The 17,139-nt window shown below is 37.4% G+C and overlaps 4 protein-coding genes across 6 annotated transcripts; 2 read left to right on the forward strand and 2 right to left on the reverse strand.

Annotated features, from left to right (window-relative positions):
• The first annotated feature begins 7,977 nt into the window (after positions 1-7,977).
• LOC106401227 (RGG repeats nuclear RNA binding protein B-like) lies at positions 7,978-10,374 on the forward strand. Of its 2 annotated transcripts, XM_013841697.3 has the most exons (8): positions 7,978-8,114; positions 8,245-8,463; positions 8,843-9,110; positions 9,198-9,263; positions 9,345-9,468; positions 9,542-9,700; positions 9,787-9,837; positions 9,932-10,374. In XM_013841697.3, exons 2-8 carry the CDS (start codon positions 8,316-8,318, stop codon positions 10,217-10,219), a joined length of 1,104 nt encoding a protein of 367 aa, XP_013697151.1. In that variant the 5' UTR covers positions 7,978-8,114; positions 8,245-8,315; the 3' UTR covers positions 10,220-10,374. The 2 variants fall into 2 exon arrangements, with proteins under 2 accessions (XP_013697151.1, XP_022565682.1); XM_022709961.2 differs by having other exon boundaries at positions 8,089-8,463.
• Positions 10,375-10,435: 61 nt separating this feature from the next.
• LOC106441090 (ras-related protein RABD2c) lies at positions 10,436-12,140 on the reverse strand. Its single transcript, XM_013882870.3, has 8 exons — positions 11,988-12,140; positions 11,632-11,704; positions 11,502-11,549; positions 11,379-11,426; positions 11,230-11,301; positions 10,988-11,143; positions 10,816-10,919; positions 10,436-10,723 (listed from the first exon to the last, which is right to left on the reverse strand). The coding sequence occupies exons 1-8, from the start codon at positions 11,999-12,001 to the stop codon at positions 10,630-10,632; spliced, it is 609 nt and encodes a 202-aa protein (XP_013738324.1). The 5' UTR covers positions 12,002-12,140; the 3' UTR covers positions 10,436-10,629.
• A 632-nt stretch (positions 12,141-12,772) lies between these two features.
• Positions 12,773-14,907, reverse strand: LOC106441088 (putative glycerol-3-phosphate transporter 4). 2 transcript variants are annotated; one of them, XM_013882868.3, is made up of 3 exons: positions 13,655-14,907; positions 13,062-13,580; positions 12,773-12,977 (listed from the first exon to the last, which is right to left on the reverse strand). In XM_013882868.3, exons 1-3 carry the CDS (start codon positions 14,706-14,708, stop codon positions 12,940-12,942), a joined length of 1,611 nt encoding a protein of 536 aa, XP_013738322.1. In that variant the 5' UTR covers positions 14,709-14,907; the 3' UTR covers positions 12,773-12,939. The 2 variants fall into 2 exon arrangements, with proteins under 2 accessions (XP_013738322.1, XP_013738321.1); XM_013882867.3 differs by lacking the exon at positions 12,773-12,977 and having other exon boundaries at positions 13,009-13,580; positions 13,655-14,900.
• A 359-nt stretch (positions 14,908-15,266) lies between these two features.
• LOC106441087 (50S ribosomal protein L19-1, chloroplastic-like) lies at positions 15,267-16,923 on the forward strand. Its single transcript, XM_013882866.3, has 5 exons — positions 15,267-15,506; positions 15,581-15,895; positions 15,979-16,065; positions 16,160-16,293; positions 16,587-16,923. The coding sequence occupies exons 1-5, from the start codon at positions 15,477-15,479 to the stop codon at positions 16,693-16,695; spliced, it is 675 nt and encodes a 224-aa protein (XP_013738320.1). The 5' UTR covers positions 15,267-15,476; the 3' UTR covers positions 16,696-16,923.
• The last annotated feature ends 216 nt before the right edge of the window (positions 16,924-17,139 follow it).

Here is a 17,139-nt window from a genome sequence, read left to right on the forward strand (position 1 = left end):
AAATACAAAGCAGAGCTCGTCTCCCTTCAGATCACGACACCGCCGACTCCTCTGTAATGGCTGCATTAACGTGATTTTCACCACTCCTCCCATTCACTCCCATTAAATGACATCATCATCTTTCAAGGTAACCGAACAACTTTCATTCTATCTTCCCAATCATTCTCTTACACAATTAACACCTTCGCTCATCTCCTTCAAATCATATTCTGGTTTTCTGATTTTTATCATGACTTTGAATTTGGAGTTTGGACCAAATCTCTACATCAATCAAGGGATTCCCCGTGTAAGGTTAATTATTTCAGATTTCTTTTCATTGGATTCAATACTGTTTTAAATTTTCAGGCACAAAGATTTCTCGATTCCAATAGCTAAAGTTTTCAAGAAGAAGACCACAACAGAGCTGGTAAAAGCTTGATTTCTTTGATTTTGGATCTTGATGATAAACTGATTTGTCATCTATAGATTATCGTAATTGGCTATAGGATCCATTTTACATGATTCAACCCCGAAAACAAACCCGGTTTAAAAAATCAGGCCTAATTAGCTATTGTCTGAACATGTTTCAGGTTTCCGATCGATGCCTAAAGTTTACCGGAGAGATTTGTGTTAGGAGACCTTGAGACACAAGATTCACAATCACCTGAGATAACTTACTGGTAAACTAAAAAACCTTCCAGATCTGAAAAGTCTCTGATTTCTATAGGAGATGAAAAGACTTCCAACAAAGTCCCATGGAAAATAAAACTCTTATCTATTTTTGTTATACAGGCCTGTAAGAGTGTATTAGACAAGTGTTTGGGGGTAAACATTGCTTCGCCCACAACAAACATATGAAGGATGTCTCAGGTGGTGTGTACTGCTCAAATGTAATTGGTAGGACAAGAGAGAGCATGTTGCTAACGAAATGGGAAATGATGAGAAAAGAGACTTATTTAATTAGATCTTTGTTTTGTTCGGCCGTGGATAAGATTCTCCTGCTTTTGGATTATAGATATTGAGTGCAGGTTTTGAAATTTTGATAGCGAGTCTGGAGAGAAAGGTTTTGTTTCCTTTACTGAAATCTCTACTTCATCAAAGATATGCATGCAGTCACTGTTTTGTCACACTGAGTTCTCACATGTTGACAATTCATGCTGGTTCAGATGATATGTTTCTGTACAGATATACAAAAAGTGTAAAAGAAACTGAGATCAAATGCCTGGAGCAAGGGCTGTACTGGACTTTGAATGTCTCGCAACGACTGATTCAATAAGTGGGTTCACCATTTCCGGCTTCTCATCCTGCAAAATTTACAGAAATGCAATAAGAAGAAGAATAGAGGGTTACTTCATTGGAGAGAGGAGAGACCTGAGGAGCTGCATCAAAATTACCATAAGCTCGTCCAAGCTTGATTGGATCCCATGGATCTTTTTCTCCCCATGCAACTAGAACCGGGCACTGCAAATAGTTAAATGACATGGTCATGGTGAAGTAAAAACTATAAAGGTTTAGTTTTAACTACGACTAAGGAGTAAGATCAGAGTAAAGAACCTTGAACTGTGGGAGTAAATCCTCTGGAAGCGGTCCACAATAGTAACAGATGAATTCAAAGAAGACATCAACTGCACCAGGCTCAAGACCTGGCCGTATAATTGCCTCAGTTATTAAGAGCTATTATAGTAGCACTAAATTGCAAAAAATTATTCCTTAAGCTCACTTACAAGATATAAAAATCATGCAACTTACAACAGTCATCAAGTACCTGGCTAAGAATGCTTCTTTAGTCACGTTTATCTTACAAAAGTTGTAACCTTAGAAATCCCATTTAGTCATCAGCTTCCAAATCTTTCTCTGTCCATGATCTGAAATATGCTCTGTTAACTTTCCTGCAACAAGCAAACCATCTCCTCCCAAGTACACATGGACATGCTAAAACGTATACTTTCACGCACAGACGCACCAGACTATCCACATTTATCCATTCTTTAAAAAAAAAACTACCAATAACTCCAATAGACATGTTTCTTAGAAAATAAAAAAAAACTACAGTTCACCTCCAATACAAATGTGATTGTTACATTAGTCATACGAATAATATTATAGCACCAACAAACCATTTTAATTGAAAACTAGAATTAAAATTATAAAATAACTAAGACGAGGCGGCAACTGCTAGAGTCCAAGCCTACGGATTAGCACTTCAAGAGCTCCCTGACCCGTAATGAGATCAAAAAGCAGTATACATGGAAATACGAGCATTTCTAATTTATATTCCACTTTGTGTTTGGAAATTTTCTGTAATTCCACTTTATAACTCTATAATAAAGTTAAAAATAGAATTACACTACTTTTGTATTCGTTATTATACTTTGTAAAGTATGAAAGTAAAACTCAGGTTATCAATAAATACCAAGAATTTTATCAAAAGAAAACCCAAGAATAATCATGTTTCACACTTTCTCCCAATACAGCTTCCAATATTTTCCATACCTTTTACCAAAAAAGAAGTAACAAAAATCGAGAGTAAGAACACAGAGGACATGTGTAAATAAATATCATGTGAGAATTATCATTCAGATTCGGAGACTTACTTTGATCGGCATCGGTCATTGTCTCTATAGGCCTGGCTGGATCAAAGAGAAGAATGGTGAGGAATATGAGAGAAGAATGGTGAGGAATATGACGTCGACGTATGGCAACAAATGGTTCAAATTAAACAACAGTTTTAAATGTGTCTCTTTCAACTTATAAAACAAACCAAAGAGTGGAAAATAAATTACGCCATTAAAGAAAGCTGGTACGGTACAAGAAAGAACTTAAGATCTAATGAGCATAATGGAAATGTGGAGTCAAAACACACAACTTCAAACCCAATTGCAAACTAAAAATTGTATACAACAATTGTGTGAACATCTTTTCGACAGTTCGTGGCAGATATATGCTCAGAATAATCTTTCAAAGCATACGAGAATGATGCTTTAAAAATTTTGACTTTTAGGAAGAGTCAAAATTTGTATTTTTACATTTAAGATGCCAGATATGAGTGTCAAAAGAATAGAGAATAAATAATGCAAAAAACAGCTAACCAACTACATGTCATACAAAAATAATTTTTAATGATTCAAGAAGTAAATATGGAAGAAGTAAACTTTTGGAAGGTCAACAGGGTGACAGACCAATAGGGGTGTAAGTATCAGTGCGAGGAGATAAAAAAACAGTACCTCAGTCTTCGCACCTATTCCAGCAACAATTCACACGGTACCGTAAACATGTCAAAAGCATGAGATAAATACTACTAAACCAAAAAAAAATCTCACCGCCATTCTAGAGCCACAAAATCAAGTTTAAAAATACCATTATCAACAAAAAAACAAATTCAAACACATATCACTTATTGTGATATACAATCAACTACGTCTAGAGGGATCTAGCCGAGAAAGGGTTTTTCTTTAACCTAAAAAACTTTAAAACAAAGTATTACCGTACTGTCACTAACCACTCTCCCTATAAAATTGATCGAAAAAGCAATTTTGAACTCTAATGAGAATAAAACATACGAAGCCGGCGCGTACCGCCGGAATACCACTAGTAAATCATAACCAATAGGAAATGAACATGTGTGTTTAGAGTATCTTGAAAATAATGCAAACTTTCAACTATGTCGTCTTCTCTTGAAAGTTTTAATAGTTAATAAAACTATTAACAAACATATGTTTTTTTAAAAATCTAATGCCTTAATTGACAGTTCTGGTGGTCTATCCTTTGGATTGACACTGGTTACACAATAATTCTATCTACACACAGTGTCTTACGGACCAATCTGGATTTGACTAGTGCTTAAGTTGTAGGATCCGGCAACATGGCTCTAGTGTCCTTGATTCGGACCCGGTCCTAAAGTACAAATCCATCAAACGCTTGGAGAGGTCATGTGTGTTTTTTTCCCTCTTAAATGGTAAATATTATTTAAGAATAAAAGTTTGGTTACAAGATAGTTGCACCCGATCTGCATAAACTGCTATTCTGTTCTTAGAGGCTGCAATTTTTTTTTAAAAAACCACTCGAAACATCAATACCATTAAAAGTTGATCATTCTCAAATTATACTCTTAATGAAAATTACAGTTTTTTCAAAAATACTCTTATTTTTACAAGAGATTGATAAAATTCGTTAATGGCATTTAAGTCTTTTAGTTTTGGACCTACAGATACACCTAAATGGATCTATAAATAATTGGTTAATATATATATTTAAAAGATATACTAACTTTAAATTTAATATAAGTATAAATATATTATGAACTATAAATAAATTAAGAAACATGAAAATATTATTTTCTTAAATATACGTATCAATATTCAAATAGATCATTTGAATATTATACAGATTTTCAATACAAACCAAAATCCTATATCCTACACCATATATCATAGACATATTTGAATATCATTTTTCCATGTATAATGTCATTTAATACATAATATTGATATGACAATTATGAGTGTTCAAGAATATTTTTAAAATGATCTTAAAATCAATTTTTAAATCTAAAATAAAAACACAAACTTATAATAGGTTATTAATAACGAAAATAAACTAATATTGTCATATCAATAAGTTTTTTATATTATCATTTTTTATTTGGATAACATAATAAAATTTTATCTAATTCTAAGGAATCACTAATTTATGTAATATTAAAAAATATATGAGTAATTTAATCAATTTTTTTTAAAAGTACTACAAGATATTTTGTAATCGGATCAATGGTATCAGATCGCAGGTTAATAGTGAATTTTTGGGGTTTTACCGGGTTATATCAGATTTTTAATTAACAAATTTTTCATTAAATCCGAACTGGATTATATACAACGTATCAGATCTATAAGTTCAACCATGAATCTAGGTCATATATGAAAACAAATCTCAAAACTCAAACATTATTATAGAAAAACTACCATATTTCGAACAAATACGATATTTTGAAGAGAAAAAAAAGATAAAAACCTAAAAACTCAATTGTTATGGTTCGAAAGAAAAATAATGGTAATTTGTAAATCAGTTTTTGATTAATAAATGAAAAATAAACAAACCTTCTAAACGTGGGTCAAAATCTAGTATAAATTAAAACTAGAACAATCACAAATTGTGTTCATGAAGCTAATAGAATTAAGAGCGATAGACAACTTAAGAATCTTCTTCTCAAACAATGCTACTACGAAAGCCATAAAAACATGAGCAAAGCTAAGAGTGGATTGCCCAAACACTCACCTGAGGATGGCTCCAAGCGGCTTCGAAGGAGGCGGCTGGCAACGGCTCCGGAACACCATAGGAGAAGGAGACCGAGCAGAAACAGACCTGAAGCTTTCTCGGCAACAAAACCTAAGAGTGAACCCGACATTACTCGGCAAGATTTGAAGAACAGACCCTGTCAAGCGCAGGCGGTAAATTTGGCTCCCCAACCGGACATGCGATGCTAAAGTGCGGCCGAGACATCGGAGTAACACACTGAAGTTGTGCCAGAGAAGAGAAGAGAAGTGAAGCAACGAAGGAGAAACATAGCTATCCTCAAAACATGTATTACAACATGTAATAGAGGCTCGCCTTGAAGCCGAGTGTACCATCGTGTGGGTCGTCCTCAAAACCCTAAGGAACAGTAACGGTCAGCGAGAAGGGAAGGCTCTGAGCAAACGCTATTGCACACCATGGACGTCATCAATTGGATCTAGAATTTAAGGTCCTCAACAACAATGAGCCTTGACACCGTCGATTATCCGAAATGAGAGGAGAAGCTCAGACGAGACCTTGAGAACAGAACCAGGCAATCGCTCAGGTATGAGCCAGTACTGTTGAGGGGAGGATGCATCAGACGCTTTATTATCCATTTCGGTTGAGGCAAGATCAGATCTGACCCATATCTGCTCCGATTGGAAGACATAAACCAAGCTCGAAGACTCCTTAAACTCCCCTACAAATCCACTCCTCCCCGGTGCTCCAGAGAGGCCATACACACATACAACACTCGGTTAGGATCACCGAGAAACCAGTGAAAATCCAGCAATAGCACACAAAGAGGAGGGAGGGAAAAGGAGGTTAAGGGAGCGGGCTGAAGTATGGAACGACCAGGGGTGGTGACCGGAGCTCGAGAGCTTCAGGTCACCAGAATCAAGAGCAAGGCGGCGGTGGATTTAGGGTTTTGAAGGCTTGGGAGGAGAGACACCTAATGATACACAAAAAGTTCCTCTATATTTAAGTCTAAAATAGAGAAACTCTATAATAGAGTTGAATTTACTCCAATAGTTTATATTTCACTCAAAAAATAGAGTAACTCTATAATAGAGTTGAATTTACTCCAATAGTTCACTCTATAATAGATTTACTCTATTTTAGAGTGAAATATATAGTAATATTATTTTTTACTCTATATTTGAAATAAAAAAAATAACATTATGGCATCTCCAATGACACACTATAATTTTTTCTATATTTTACTTTAAAATAGAGTAACTCTATTATAGAGTTGGATTTGCTCCAATGATTCACTTTATAATATAGTTACTCTATAATAGAGTGAAATATAGAGTAATCTTATATTTTCGCTCTATATTTGGAGTAAAAAAAACAAGATTACTCCATATTTCACTCTATTATAGAGTAACTCTTTTATAGAGTGAACCATTGGAGCAAATTCAGTTCTATAATAGAGTTACTCTAATTTAGAATTACTCTAATTTAGAGTAAAATATAGAGAACATTATTGTGTGCTATTGGAGATGATCTTACTCTATATTTCACCCTATTATTAAAGCAACTCTATTATATAGTGAATCATAGGAAAAAATCCAACTCTATTATAGAATTATTCTAAAATAGAGTGAAATATAAATCAACTTTTTGTGTACGGTTAGGTTAGAGATGTCTTAAGAGAATTTTTTTTTCTCTTTCTTGTTTTTCCGTAGCAATAGAGAGTTTGGCTAACAGAGAGATCATGTGTTAAAACAATTTATACAATTTTATTACATGTTTTTTTTAATGTATGAAAAGTAAATGATAATAAGTATTAGGGTAACTAGGTGTTTTGCCCGCACATGCGAGCATAATCTTCTTATGAATACTTATTTTTTTATATCTTATTAATCTAAAACCAATATAATAAGTTATTATTTATGTTTTCAAATAGTTAAATTAAACATTAAAGTATTTATATATGTCAAATATTTTTAATCAAAATATATAATTATTATTGTGTTAATCTTTTTGAAACACTCATATCTTAGAAATAGTTTAGAAAATATCTTTATATAAATGTTTTTGCTTGACTAATATTTAATTATAAATTATTTTATATCTTAATTTTTTTTAACTTTATAATAAAAATATTGTTTTCAGATAACAACACAATATTAATTCAATAACCTAGGTAAAAGTCTAAAACCTAATAAAATATGACAAATAGGAAAAATTAACTAAATAATTAATATAGTATATACATTTAATATTATTAAATTCAAATTCGTTTTATTAAATGAATATTTAATATAATATAAAAATTTAATATTATTAAAATGGAATTCGTTTTTATTTATATATAAGATTCATTAAAGATATTTTTTAAATTAATTAATTAGTGATTCAGCTAAAAACTAAAGATAAATCAATGATTTAGTTAAAACCTAATAAAAACATGACAAATAAAAAAAAATTATCTAAATTTATGGAAAACATGACAAATCAGCAAATTTATTTCTCAGATAATAATTCATCCTGGAGGAGTGTTGTTAAAGGGTGAGGTCCTAGGTCTGAGATTTACCAACAACTTAATTATGGAGTTAGAGAAAACTCATAATGGAGGGGTTGGAGTCGGTGCGCTACAGCGCTGTGAGCCTGGGACCCACGGGGCACGTAGTTTCCATGGAGCGGGTTGTCGCATAAAAAGATAGAATAATTTTTGTTTTCTTCTAAAACTCAACTAATATATACATCACAAGAGAGAGTATCAATTAAGCGGCACTGTTAGCGGGCCTGGCCCAATTAAGTTCAATACACACAAGAGAGTATCAGTTTAAGGGGCTTTTAAGAGATTAGGTTTTAGTGCTTAATTCTTCAGACATCATTCGTCCATCAGCTAGGGTTTGGTTAGTGCTTCTCTCTATCGCACGCAGCTTCTCTCTCTCTCTCACTCACTTTTGTTGGGCGTCGAAACAACGCTGTCCGAATCATATCTTCGATTCTGATTCTTTTCTTCTTCTTCATGAATTCGTATAGGCAATAAAGAGTTTTTTTGAAAAAATCTCGGGGTTAGCCGGTCTTTTCGATACAATCAGGAGGCCGGAGTAATGGCGACTTTGAACCCTTTCGATCTGTTGGACGATGACGCAGAGGATCCTAGCCAGCTCGCTGCGGCTAAGCCATTGAAGGTAGAGAAAGCGGCTCCAGCTCAGCCTGCTAAGTTGCCTTCTAAGCCGCTTCCTCCTTCTCAAGCCGGTGAGGTTTTTCTCTGTTTCTAAAGTTTAACACTAGATTCTTGTCTGCTAGATTGGTAACTGGTTGGATTTATAAACTCAAGTCTTTGCTAAAGTCAAACATGTTTGGTTCTTGTGTCTGAAGACGTTAGAATCTTGTCGGAATCAATTCAATCGATGTGGTATTTACTTGGTTGGATTAGTGTTGCTTAGTTTTTGATTGAGTTTATAAAGTTAAACTTGTTTGCTTCTTGTCGGAAGCAAGTCACTTGTGCTTAAGTGGTGTTCTTGTTCAGTTGAGCTTGACTTTGTTTGGTTGTTGTAGTGACTTGCATAAGCATTGCATCATTTTTTTATCTAGTTTGTTTGATGAGATTTTTATTTTCTTTGATTTTGAGTAGTGAGGGAGGGAAAGAACGGTCCTGGTGGAGGTAGCGGTGGCCGTGCTAGGAGTGGTGGATTCAACAGGAACAATGATGCTCCTGCTAATGAGAACGGATATGGTGGAGGCTACAGACGCTCTGAAGAAGGAGATGGAGGTAGACGCGGTGGGTCTGTTGGTGGATACCGTGGTCGTAGTGGTCGCCGTGGAGGATACAACAATGGAGAGTCTGGCGACTTTGAACGCCCACGTAGGAACTATGACCGCCAGAGTGGAGCAGCTCACGGGTAAGCAAGCTTCTTAAATTGATATTGTCTTTTAACAAATTTGATCTAGTGCGTGGTTTGTAATTGTGATTCTGTTGGTGTGAGTAGGAATGAGTTTAAACGTGATGGAGCTGGCCGTGGCAACTGGGGAACCACTGAGGATGAGATTCCTCCGTAAGTTTTGTGTTGTGTAGACATGTGGGTTCTGTTTGATCGGTGTCCTGAAAATAAACACTTGTTTGTTCATATCACTAGGGTGACTGAAGAATCCGCAACAGTGGTGGAGAAGGATTTGGCTGTTGAGAAGGAAGGTGAAGCAACTGATGCTAACAAAGAGACACCTGTTGAAGCTCAAGCAGAGAAAGAGCCAGAGGACACGGTACACTATCATCTTTCTTAACTCGTTTCTCAAATCTCATCATGTTATCTAATTGTAATTTTACTGGTTGTAGGAGATGACTCTGGAGGAGTATGAGAAAGTCTTGGAGGAAAAGAGGAAAGCTCTGCAGGCCACCAAGGTTGAAGAGAGGAAGGTTGACACCAAAGTGTTTGAGGCCATGCAACAGCTCTCAAGCAAAAAGAGCAACAACGATGAGGTTTTCATCAAACTGGTGAGTTCTCTGAATTCTTCTATATTTTTCATTTTGGTCTCCGTAATCTTCTATTATACTGAACCTGGAAAAAATGTTGTTATCAGGGAACAGAGAAGGACAAGCGCCCAGTTGAGAGAGAAGAGAAGACCAAGAAGGTTTGTAATTTGCTAATGTTTTAGCCAAAAAAGGATGTAGCATTTTCGTTCTCTTACTTGCACCTTTCTGTGGTATGTCTATTTTTTTTTGTAGTCGTTGAGCATCAATGAGTTTTTGAAACCTGCCAATGGCGAGAGTTACAGAGGTGGTTACCGTGGCGGAAGAGCAAGCCGTGGACCAAGAGAGGGAGCTGACAGAGGAGGTCGTGGACCGAGAGAGGGAGCCGACAGAGGAGGTCGTGGACCAAGAGGAGACGACAGAGGTGGTCGGGGACCAAGAAGAGACAACGGAGGAGGAGAGCAGAAGGCTGCTGCACCAAAATTTGTGGCTCCTGCACCAAAGATTGAAGACGCAGCACAGTTCCCTACTCTGGGCAAGTAAAAGTCTCCGGTTTGGTCCGTTCAGCCTCTGTCTGGACTCTTTTTAGTTTTTGTAATCTCTCTCAACCCGGTTTGGATTTTGTTCTTCTGATTCTATTGTTATACACTGAAAGCTTTTTGTTCTATGAACCCACCAATTTTGGGAGTTTTTATCAAGTTCAATGAGTCAGGAAACAAAATATCTCCATCCAAGTTTGGCGTAAACAACCACTTCGCATTAGTGTTAAAAAAAAACTTTTACTAAGAAGTTTATTATTGCAAGTAACATTACAAAGAATTTATAAATTTTTGGACATAAACTGAAAAAACAAAGACCAGATGAAGGAAGAACGATGTTCAGATGTCTTGCATGCATACGAAGGAGATAACATATGGTTAATAAGTGTTTCTCAGAGCGAGCGAGCGAGCGAATTAAGAAGAGCAGCAGCCTGACTGTTGGTTTACTGGTTGTCCTCGGATCTGGACCGTTGATGGCTTGGATCCTCCTGCAGGTTGACTCGCCATTCTGCAAGAAAAGACAAATGGGGTTAAGGCTACTCTAATAAGTAGAACGATGAGGATTAGTGTTGATGGATGATAATGAAATGCGATAGTTACCTTGTCTTGATTGCGGCAGTCATGGCCATGAAAGCTTCTTCGACATTGGTAGCATTCTTGGCACTCGTTTCCAGGAATGGGATCCCAAGTTCATCTGCGAAAGCCTGGTGTTGGCAGAACAAAAACATTACAGCAAATCCAAAGAACCGTTAACTGTGAAGCATGTTACTACCTTGGCAGTTTCGGTGGAGACAACTTTCTGTGAAGTGAGATCACACTTGTTCCCAACCAGTAGCTTGTTCACATTCTCACTAGCGTAGCGGTCGATTTCATTTAGCCATTGCTTGACATTGTTGAAGCTTTCTTGGTCTGTTACATCATAAGTCACCTGAAACAAAAACAAAAACAAAAACAAAACGGTTCAGAGTCCCAGTGATGGATATCAGATAATAGGGAGATAATAAATGAGCATACAATGATGCCATGAGCTCCTCTGTAGTAACTGCTAGTGATGGTTCGGAAACGCTCTTGACCTGCCGTATCCCACTGCATAAAAATTGGTGACAATAATAAGAATACGCGAAAAGAAATGTCAAGAGATTGTAACAGTGACACGAACTTACAATCTGGAGTTTGATGGTCTTTCCATCTTGTTCAACAGTGCGGATTTTCTGGCAAATAATCATATTACAAAATCAGAAGTGATTTATCCCATAAAAGCAAGTGATATAAGAGAAGAGGCTTACAAAGTCAACACCAATGGTGCTGATGTAGCTATCCAGGTAGGAATCATCCTGCACAAAATACCAGAAAGAGATTGAGACACCAATTTCAAACTGAGCTAGAGGCTTATAAAGAAAGAAAGAAAAGACTTACAGCAAACCTAAGAAGCAAGCATGATTTGCCAACACCAGAATCACCAATGAGCAGAAGCTTGAACAGATAGTCACTGCCAACATGTAAGCAAATAAGCAATTTCAATGTTTACAAAGACCAGGAGAGACGAGAGGAGTCGGTAATCTCGCGATACAAAACGCAATAATCCAAATCGCTCACAAACTACGAGAATCAAATCTATGAATTTCAAGAGAAACAACAGATCTCAACCAAAAAAATAATGTAATCAATTCACGAAAAGAGAGTCCAAATCGATCCAAAAAAAACACAGATGATGTTATATATATAATTCAATCGATCTTAAGGATAGGAGAGAAGAAAAGGAAGGCTCTTACTATTCAGGATTCATGGTTGATCTCGAAAACTAGCGCCAGTTGTGAACAGATAATCCGGCGGCGATCTTCGTCGGTGAGAGAGAGAGAGAGAGAGAGAGAGAGAGAGAGAGAGAGAGAGAGACGTAAAGGATGGCTTTGTGTAGACAACGTGGTAAATATATATATATATATATAAGAAAGGCCCACACGATTGTTTTGTCTTGGTCAATTTTAAATTTAAATACATCTTTTTTTTTGTTCAGCCAGAAGATGCGTGGAAGAGCGAAAGTTACCTTTTTCTTCTTTTCTTTTTACCCCTTTTTGTTATTGATTCCATCATACGATCAAAAACACTTATTGTTTATACAATAATATGTGATATTTTCCAAATCCGAAATGGAAATTTGATTAGATTGCTAGTGTTGTAGCTGCCACTTATGATTATGGTCTGCTTGAACTGGCAGTGAGTTTATAGCCTTTTTATCTGCTTGATCTAAACTTGTGCTAGTTATGTTTCAGACACAGTTTCTTGGAGATGAAAGCAGAGTCTTAAGCTATCATTCATATTCCAAACTTGTGTTTCATTAATTTGCTAACAGGTCACACAATTAGAATCAAAGAGCATAATGCTTCAGATGGTGATGTCTCATTGTTTCTTTCTTATCATGTTACATTTTATTTGATTATAGTTATACATAACCAAGTTTGATTGTGGTTTTGTTTAGCTGCTGAAACATCAAAAGTTCGTTGTTAATGAACTACTGAAAGAGCACAAAAAGCTTCCGATGATAATCACACAGAAGAAATATGTAAACCAATTCTTTCTTTCATTTGTTATGAGATAAAAATAATAATATCTGACAAAACAAACAGAATACAAAAGTTTCTCTGCAAACCTTTACTTATTACATAACAGAACAAAACTCTTACCCAAACAATGGCTCCTCTTCACACCAGCTAACTCCCTTCTCCATCATCTTCTCTCGTTTAAGAGTGGTTCACACGCAGGAACTGCAAAAAAAAAACAATCGAAGATACAAACTCAGATCATCAACGTTTCTTCAAACACACAATAAATGATTTGGTGCGCATTACCTTCATCAACATATCCAAGTTTCTCTCTAATCTCAGCAATAACCAAACGGGTCAAAAGCAACCCAGCACAAAGAGCCCCAACGACCAACATATAGAACACAGCCTCCCAACCCAACGTCGAAAGAAACCCTGTCAGAAGAGGTCCCAAAGCCGCACCAGCAGAACCAGTCCCATCGATAATAGCAGTCACGGTCGCAAGCGCTCTCGAATCCCCTTGTAGAGACTTGTGCGTTCCGAGATCAGCGGAGACCGCGGTTGTGATGAGTGCGTAAGGTCCATTGACAAACAAACCAGCAACCATCATGAGAACCACGTTGACCGTCTGAGAGACACCTCCATAGGAATGGTACACGAGCATCGCGGGAATCGCAGCGTACATGAACGTTGCTGCAGTCGTCGCTCTCGCTTTGAACTTGTCTGAAATGTAACCAGCGAGAATCCCTCCTACAATGCCTCCGACGTCGAAAAGCGTCGAGAGGTTTCCTGCTGTCTTCACAGACATATACTCTCCACCAATAGCTGCGCATATAAAAGCAAGTAAGAACATTATCCACAGCACTAAACTCTCTGAGACTGACTTTCAAAAGACTTACTTGTTTGGCTCAGATAAAACGGTAACCAGTACAAAAACGTGTACGCAACAAGCTTCGAGAAGAAGAGACACATCGCAAATGGTATCACACCAGGAATCATACAAGCTTGCAAAAGACCAACACTTCTTTTATTCTCATACCCTTGTCCTGACCCTGAACTCTCCCCTTCGTCTTCCACATCTACTTCTTCTACCTCTTCTTCTTCTTCGATGTCGCGGCGCCTCTTAATGAACTTACCGGAGTTAGAATTGATATCCGGAAACCCAACATCCTCAGGATACGCAGCCAAGAACAAGTAAACAAGAACACCTCCTAAAGACATAACCAAACCAGGAGCTATAAACGACCAACCCCAACCGTACTGAAGAACACCAGCAGCTATCAAGGAACCACAAATGTTCCCAACGGAAGTATGAGCATTCCAAATCCCCATTATAAGCCCTCTCTTCCTCTTCCCGAACCAGTTCCCGACCACAGCCACAACAGACGGCCAGCCCGTCGCCTGAAACAACCCAGCCGCCATTTGCATCACAAGAAAGAACCAAAACGCGTGAATGTTCCAGAAGTAACCCATCCCAAACAGCCCCACGAAGAACCCACTCCCAATCATTCCCCAAGTCAGAAACAGCCTCAGATCCAAACTATCACCCAAATGCCCAGCGACATACATTCCTATCGAGTAACAAGCGAGAAACGCCACGTCGATCTCTCCCAGCCTCGACGTGCCACCTTTCCCGTTAAACGGCTCCCATCCTTTATTAGCAGAGCCGCGACGCAACAGAACATCGGTTTCTTCTTCCTTCACGAACACGTTACCCAAAGGCCAAGGACGCATGTTGATGTGTTCTTGTTGCGGTGGCTTGGTGCTTGGCTCGGGGTGTAAAACGCTTTTTACTATGCTGCTTGGTTTCCGAGAAGCGTGGTAACAAGCGTAGGCGATGAAAGTGATCAATAGAATCGCGTAACGGAACGTCTTCGGGCTCCAGTTTCTTCCTCTGACTCTCCTCAGAAGTAGAATCCCAGGCGGTGTCTTCCTCTTCGAGCCCATCGCCATTTTTTTTCAACAATAAATGATAATTAATAATTGAGATAAAAGAATCGACCTTTAAGGATCGAAATGAAAAACCCAAATCTATGGTTTGAGAAATCAGAATCACCAGTTAATTTGATTGAGAGAGAGAGATTAGAGGAGAGAGGGGGTAGAGGGAGAGAGAAGATAGCGGGACGGAGAGAGAGAAAGAGAGACGACGTAATGTGTGAAGATATGCCACGTGTCCTATTCTTTACGGAAGAGCCAAAAGACAGAACACAGTTGTCACGCCACGTCGACGACTTTAGTTTCGTATGAAGCGACGGCGCGTGACCGACGTCATCTAATAGTGGGCCAGAGTTACAGGTTTATGTAAGCATCAAATATCATTAGCGTGCTGGCTGGGTCAGTCAATGCATAGGAATATAGCAGCAGCCTCTCGAATCTTTTATAGTATAGATTTTTTTAGTTAAATAGATTCATCGTAACTAGATGATCTGTTAGTAAATTTCTTTAATTAAATTAACATTTATAAATCATAGAAATATTTTTCCACTCAGCAAAAAAATGGTTTATTAACAACCCCACTGCTTGATAATTTGATAATCATTTTATATTTATGATGATAATAATTATTGGATAATACTCAAGGACCAATGAAAGCCCAATAAATTTAGTAAATGGCCCATTAAAACCCACCACACGTGGGATTAGCACACGCGTGCCGAAAGCAGATAAGGCTGTTTAAAAGCCTTCTCTCCTCCATCTCCGAGTAGCTGGAGAGTGATAACCATGGCGACAAGCTCTCATCTCTTTCCTCAGGTTTTTCTTCTCTATCTCACACACATACACCAATTGAGTATATACCAGGGGTTGATTACTTGTTATGATTACAGGCATTGCATATGATTCCGAGAAACCCTACGCAGCCATCGAAGAAACTAGGGTTTTCATCGTTTCAATCATGCGCACCTTCGATGAATCCTCGTCTAACGGTTTCAAGGGTTTCTCTGAACCACTCCGTCTCGAAATCTGGCTTCTCACTCGATGCTAAGGCGAGACGAGAGGTTCTCGTTAGAGCAGAAGGTGAAGGTGAAGGTGAAGCTGTTGATGCTAACGCTGATACGGAGGGTAATGTAGAAGATGTAGTCGAAGCTGGTGAAGTCAAAGCTCCAAAAAAAACGAGAGTCAAGCTCGGAGACGTAATGGGGGTAAGTTAAGCTTTTAGGGGACTTGGTTTCTTGATTAGATTAGTAGTGATTCCAATGCCATTAAGTGTTGTTGTTGTGTGTAGATACTGAACCAGAAAGCAATTGAGGTATCAGAGAAACTGAGACCTGTTCCTGAAATCAGGACCGGAGATATTGTAGAGATCAAACTGGTACAGTTTTTGATTGATTCTTGGAAGCTTCTTATTTGATGCCTGGAATCAATAAGTTTTGATCTTTGTGATATGGTGTTTTTACACTTTGCAGGAAGTTCCTGAGAACAGACGTAGGTTGTCTATCTACAAAGGCATAGTCATGTCTAGACAAAACGCTGGCATCCACACTACCATTCGTATTCGCAGGATTATTGCTGGTATTGGCGTTGAAATCGTGTTTCCTATGTAAGTTCTTGCAAGTTCTGAGCTTTACATTTTGACTCATGGCTTTTCAATGAATCCCACCTTATGTATGTATATATATATACTGAGTTAAGCTCGTTAAAGTGATTAGAATCTGTGCATAGGTTTACGTTTATAATCGGTAGCTACCTTCCAAGTTATGGCAGCCTAAATCATGTCTGCTCATGTTTCATTATGTATAACATACGAGTGTTGAGGAACTTCCTCTAATGTATCCAATGTGAGATTTAAGAATATATGTTTTGATTCACCTTATCATCGTTTTGGTTTGACAGATACTCTCCCAACATCAAAGAGATAAAAGTTGTGAGTCACAGAAAAGTGAGAAGAGCAAGGCTTTACTACCTCAGGGACAAGCTTCCCCGTCTCTCCACTTTCAAGTGATTACCAGCCACTGTGCTGTGTCCGAACCTCCAAAGGTGTTAATCTTCTCTTGTGTTCTTTGTTCATGTAAGAATTGTTGCTTTCTATTTTCTTTTTTCTTTTCTAAGCTTGTAAGTCACGGCATGCACATTCTTCTGAGAAAGTAAATCAAGATTAGTCGAGATTCCAGTTGGTGAGTGTAGACATGGTCCTTGTTTGATAATGAAATGATATATGACCCTTTTAGGACTTGTTCTTGTTTTATTCTTTTTGGACTTAGTCATGATGAATCTTGATTTTGATTTTATGGAGGTGGAAAACAACTTCGTATTATTTATATTATCCTAATTTTTGTCTCATGAATTAACCGTTGGAATTGTACATTCATAATTTTTGGTGTTATTTATTAATTCATTCCATCATAAAAATATTTGACAGTCTCTCTTTGGCAATTGACATCATGGC

Source organism: Brassica napus, chromosome C8, assembly GCF_020379485.1.
Source record: "Brassica napus cultivar Da-Ae chromosome C8, Da-Ae, whole genome shotgun sequence".
NCBI lineage: Eukaryota > Viridiplantae > Streptophyta > Magnoliopsida > Brassicales > Brassicaceae > Brassica > Brassica napus.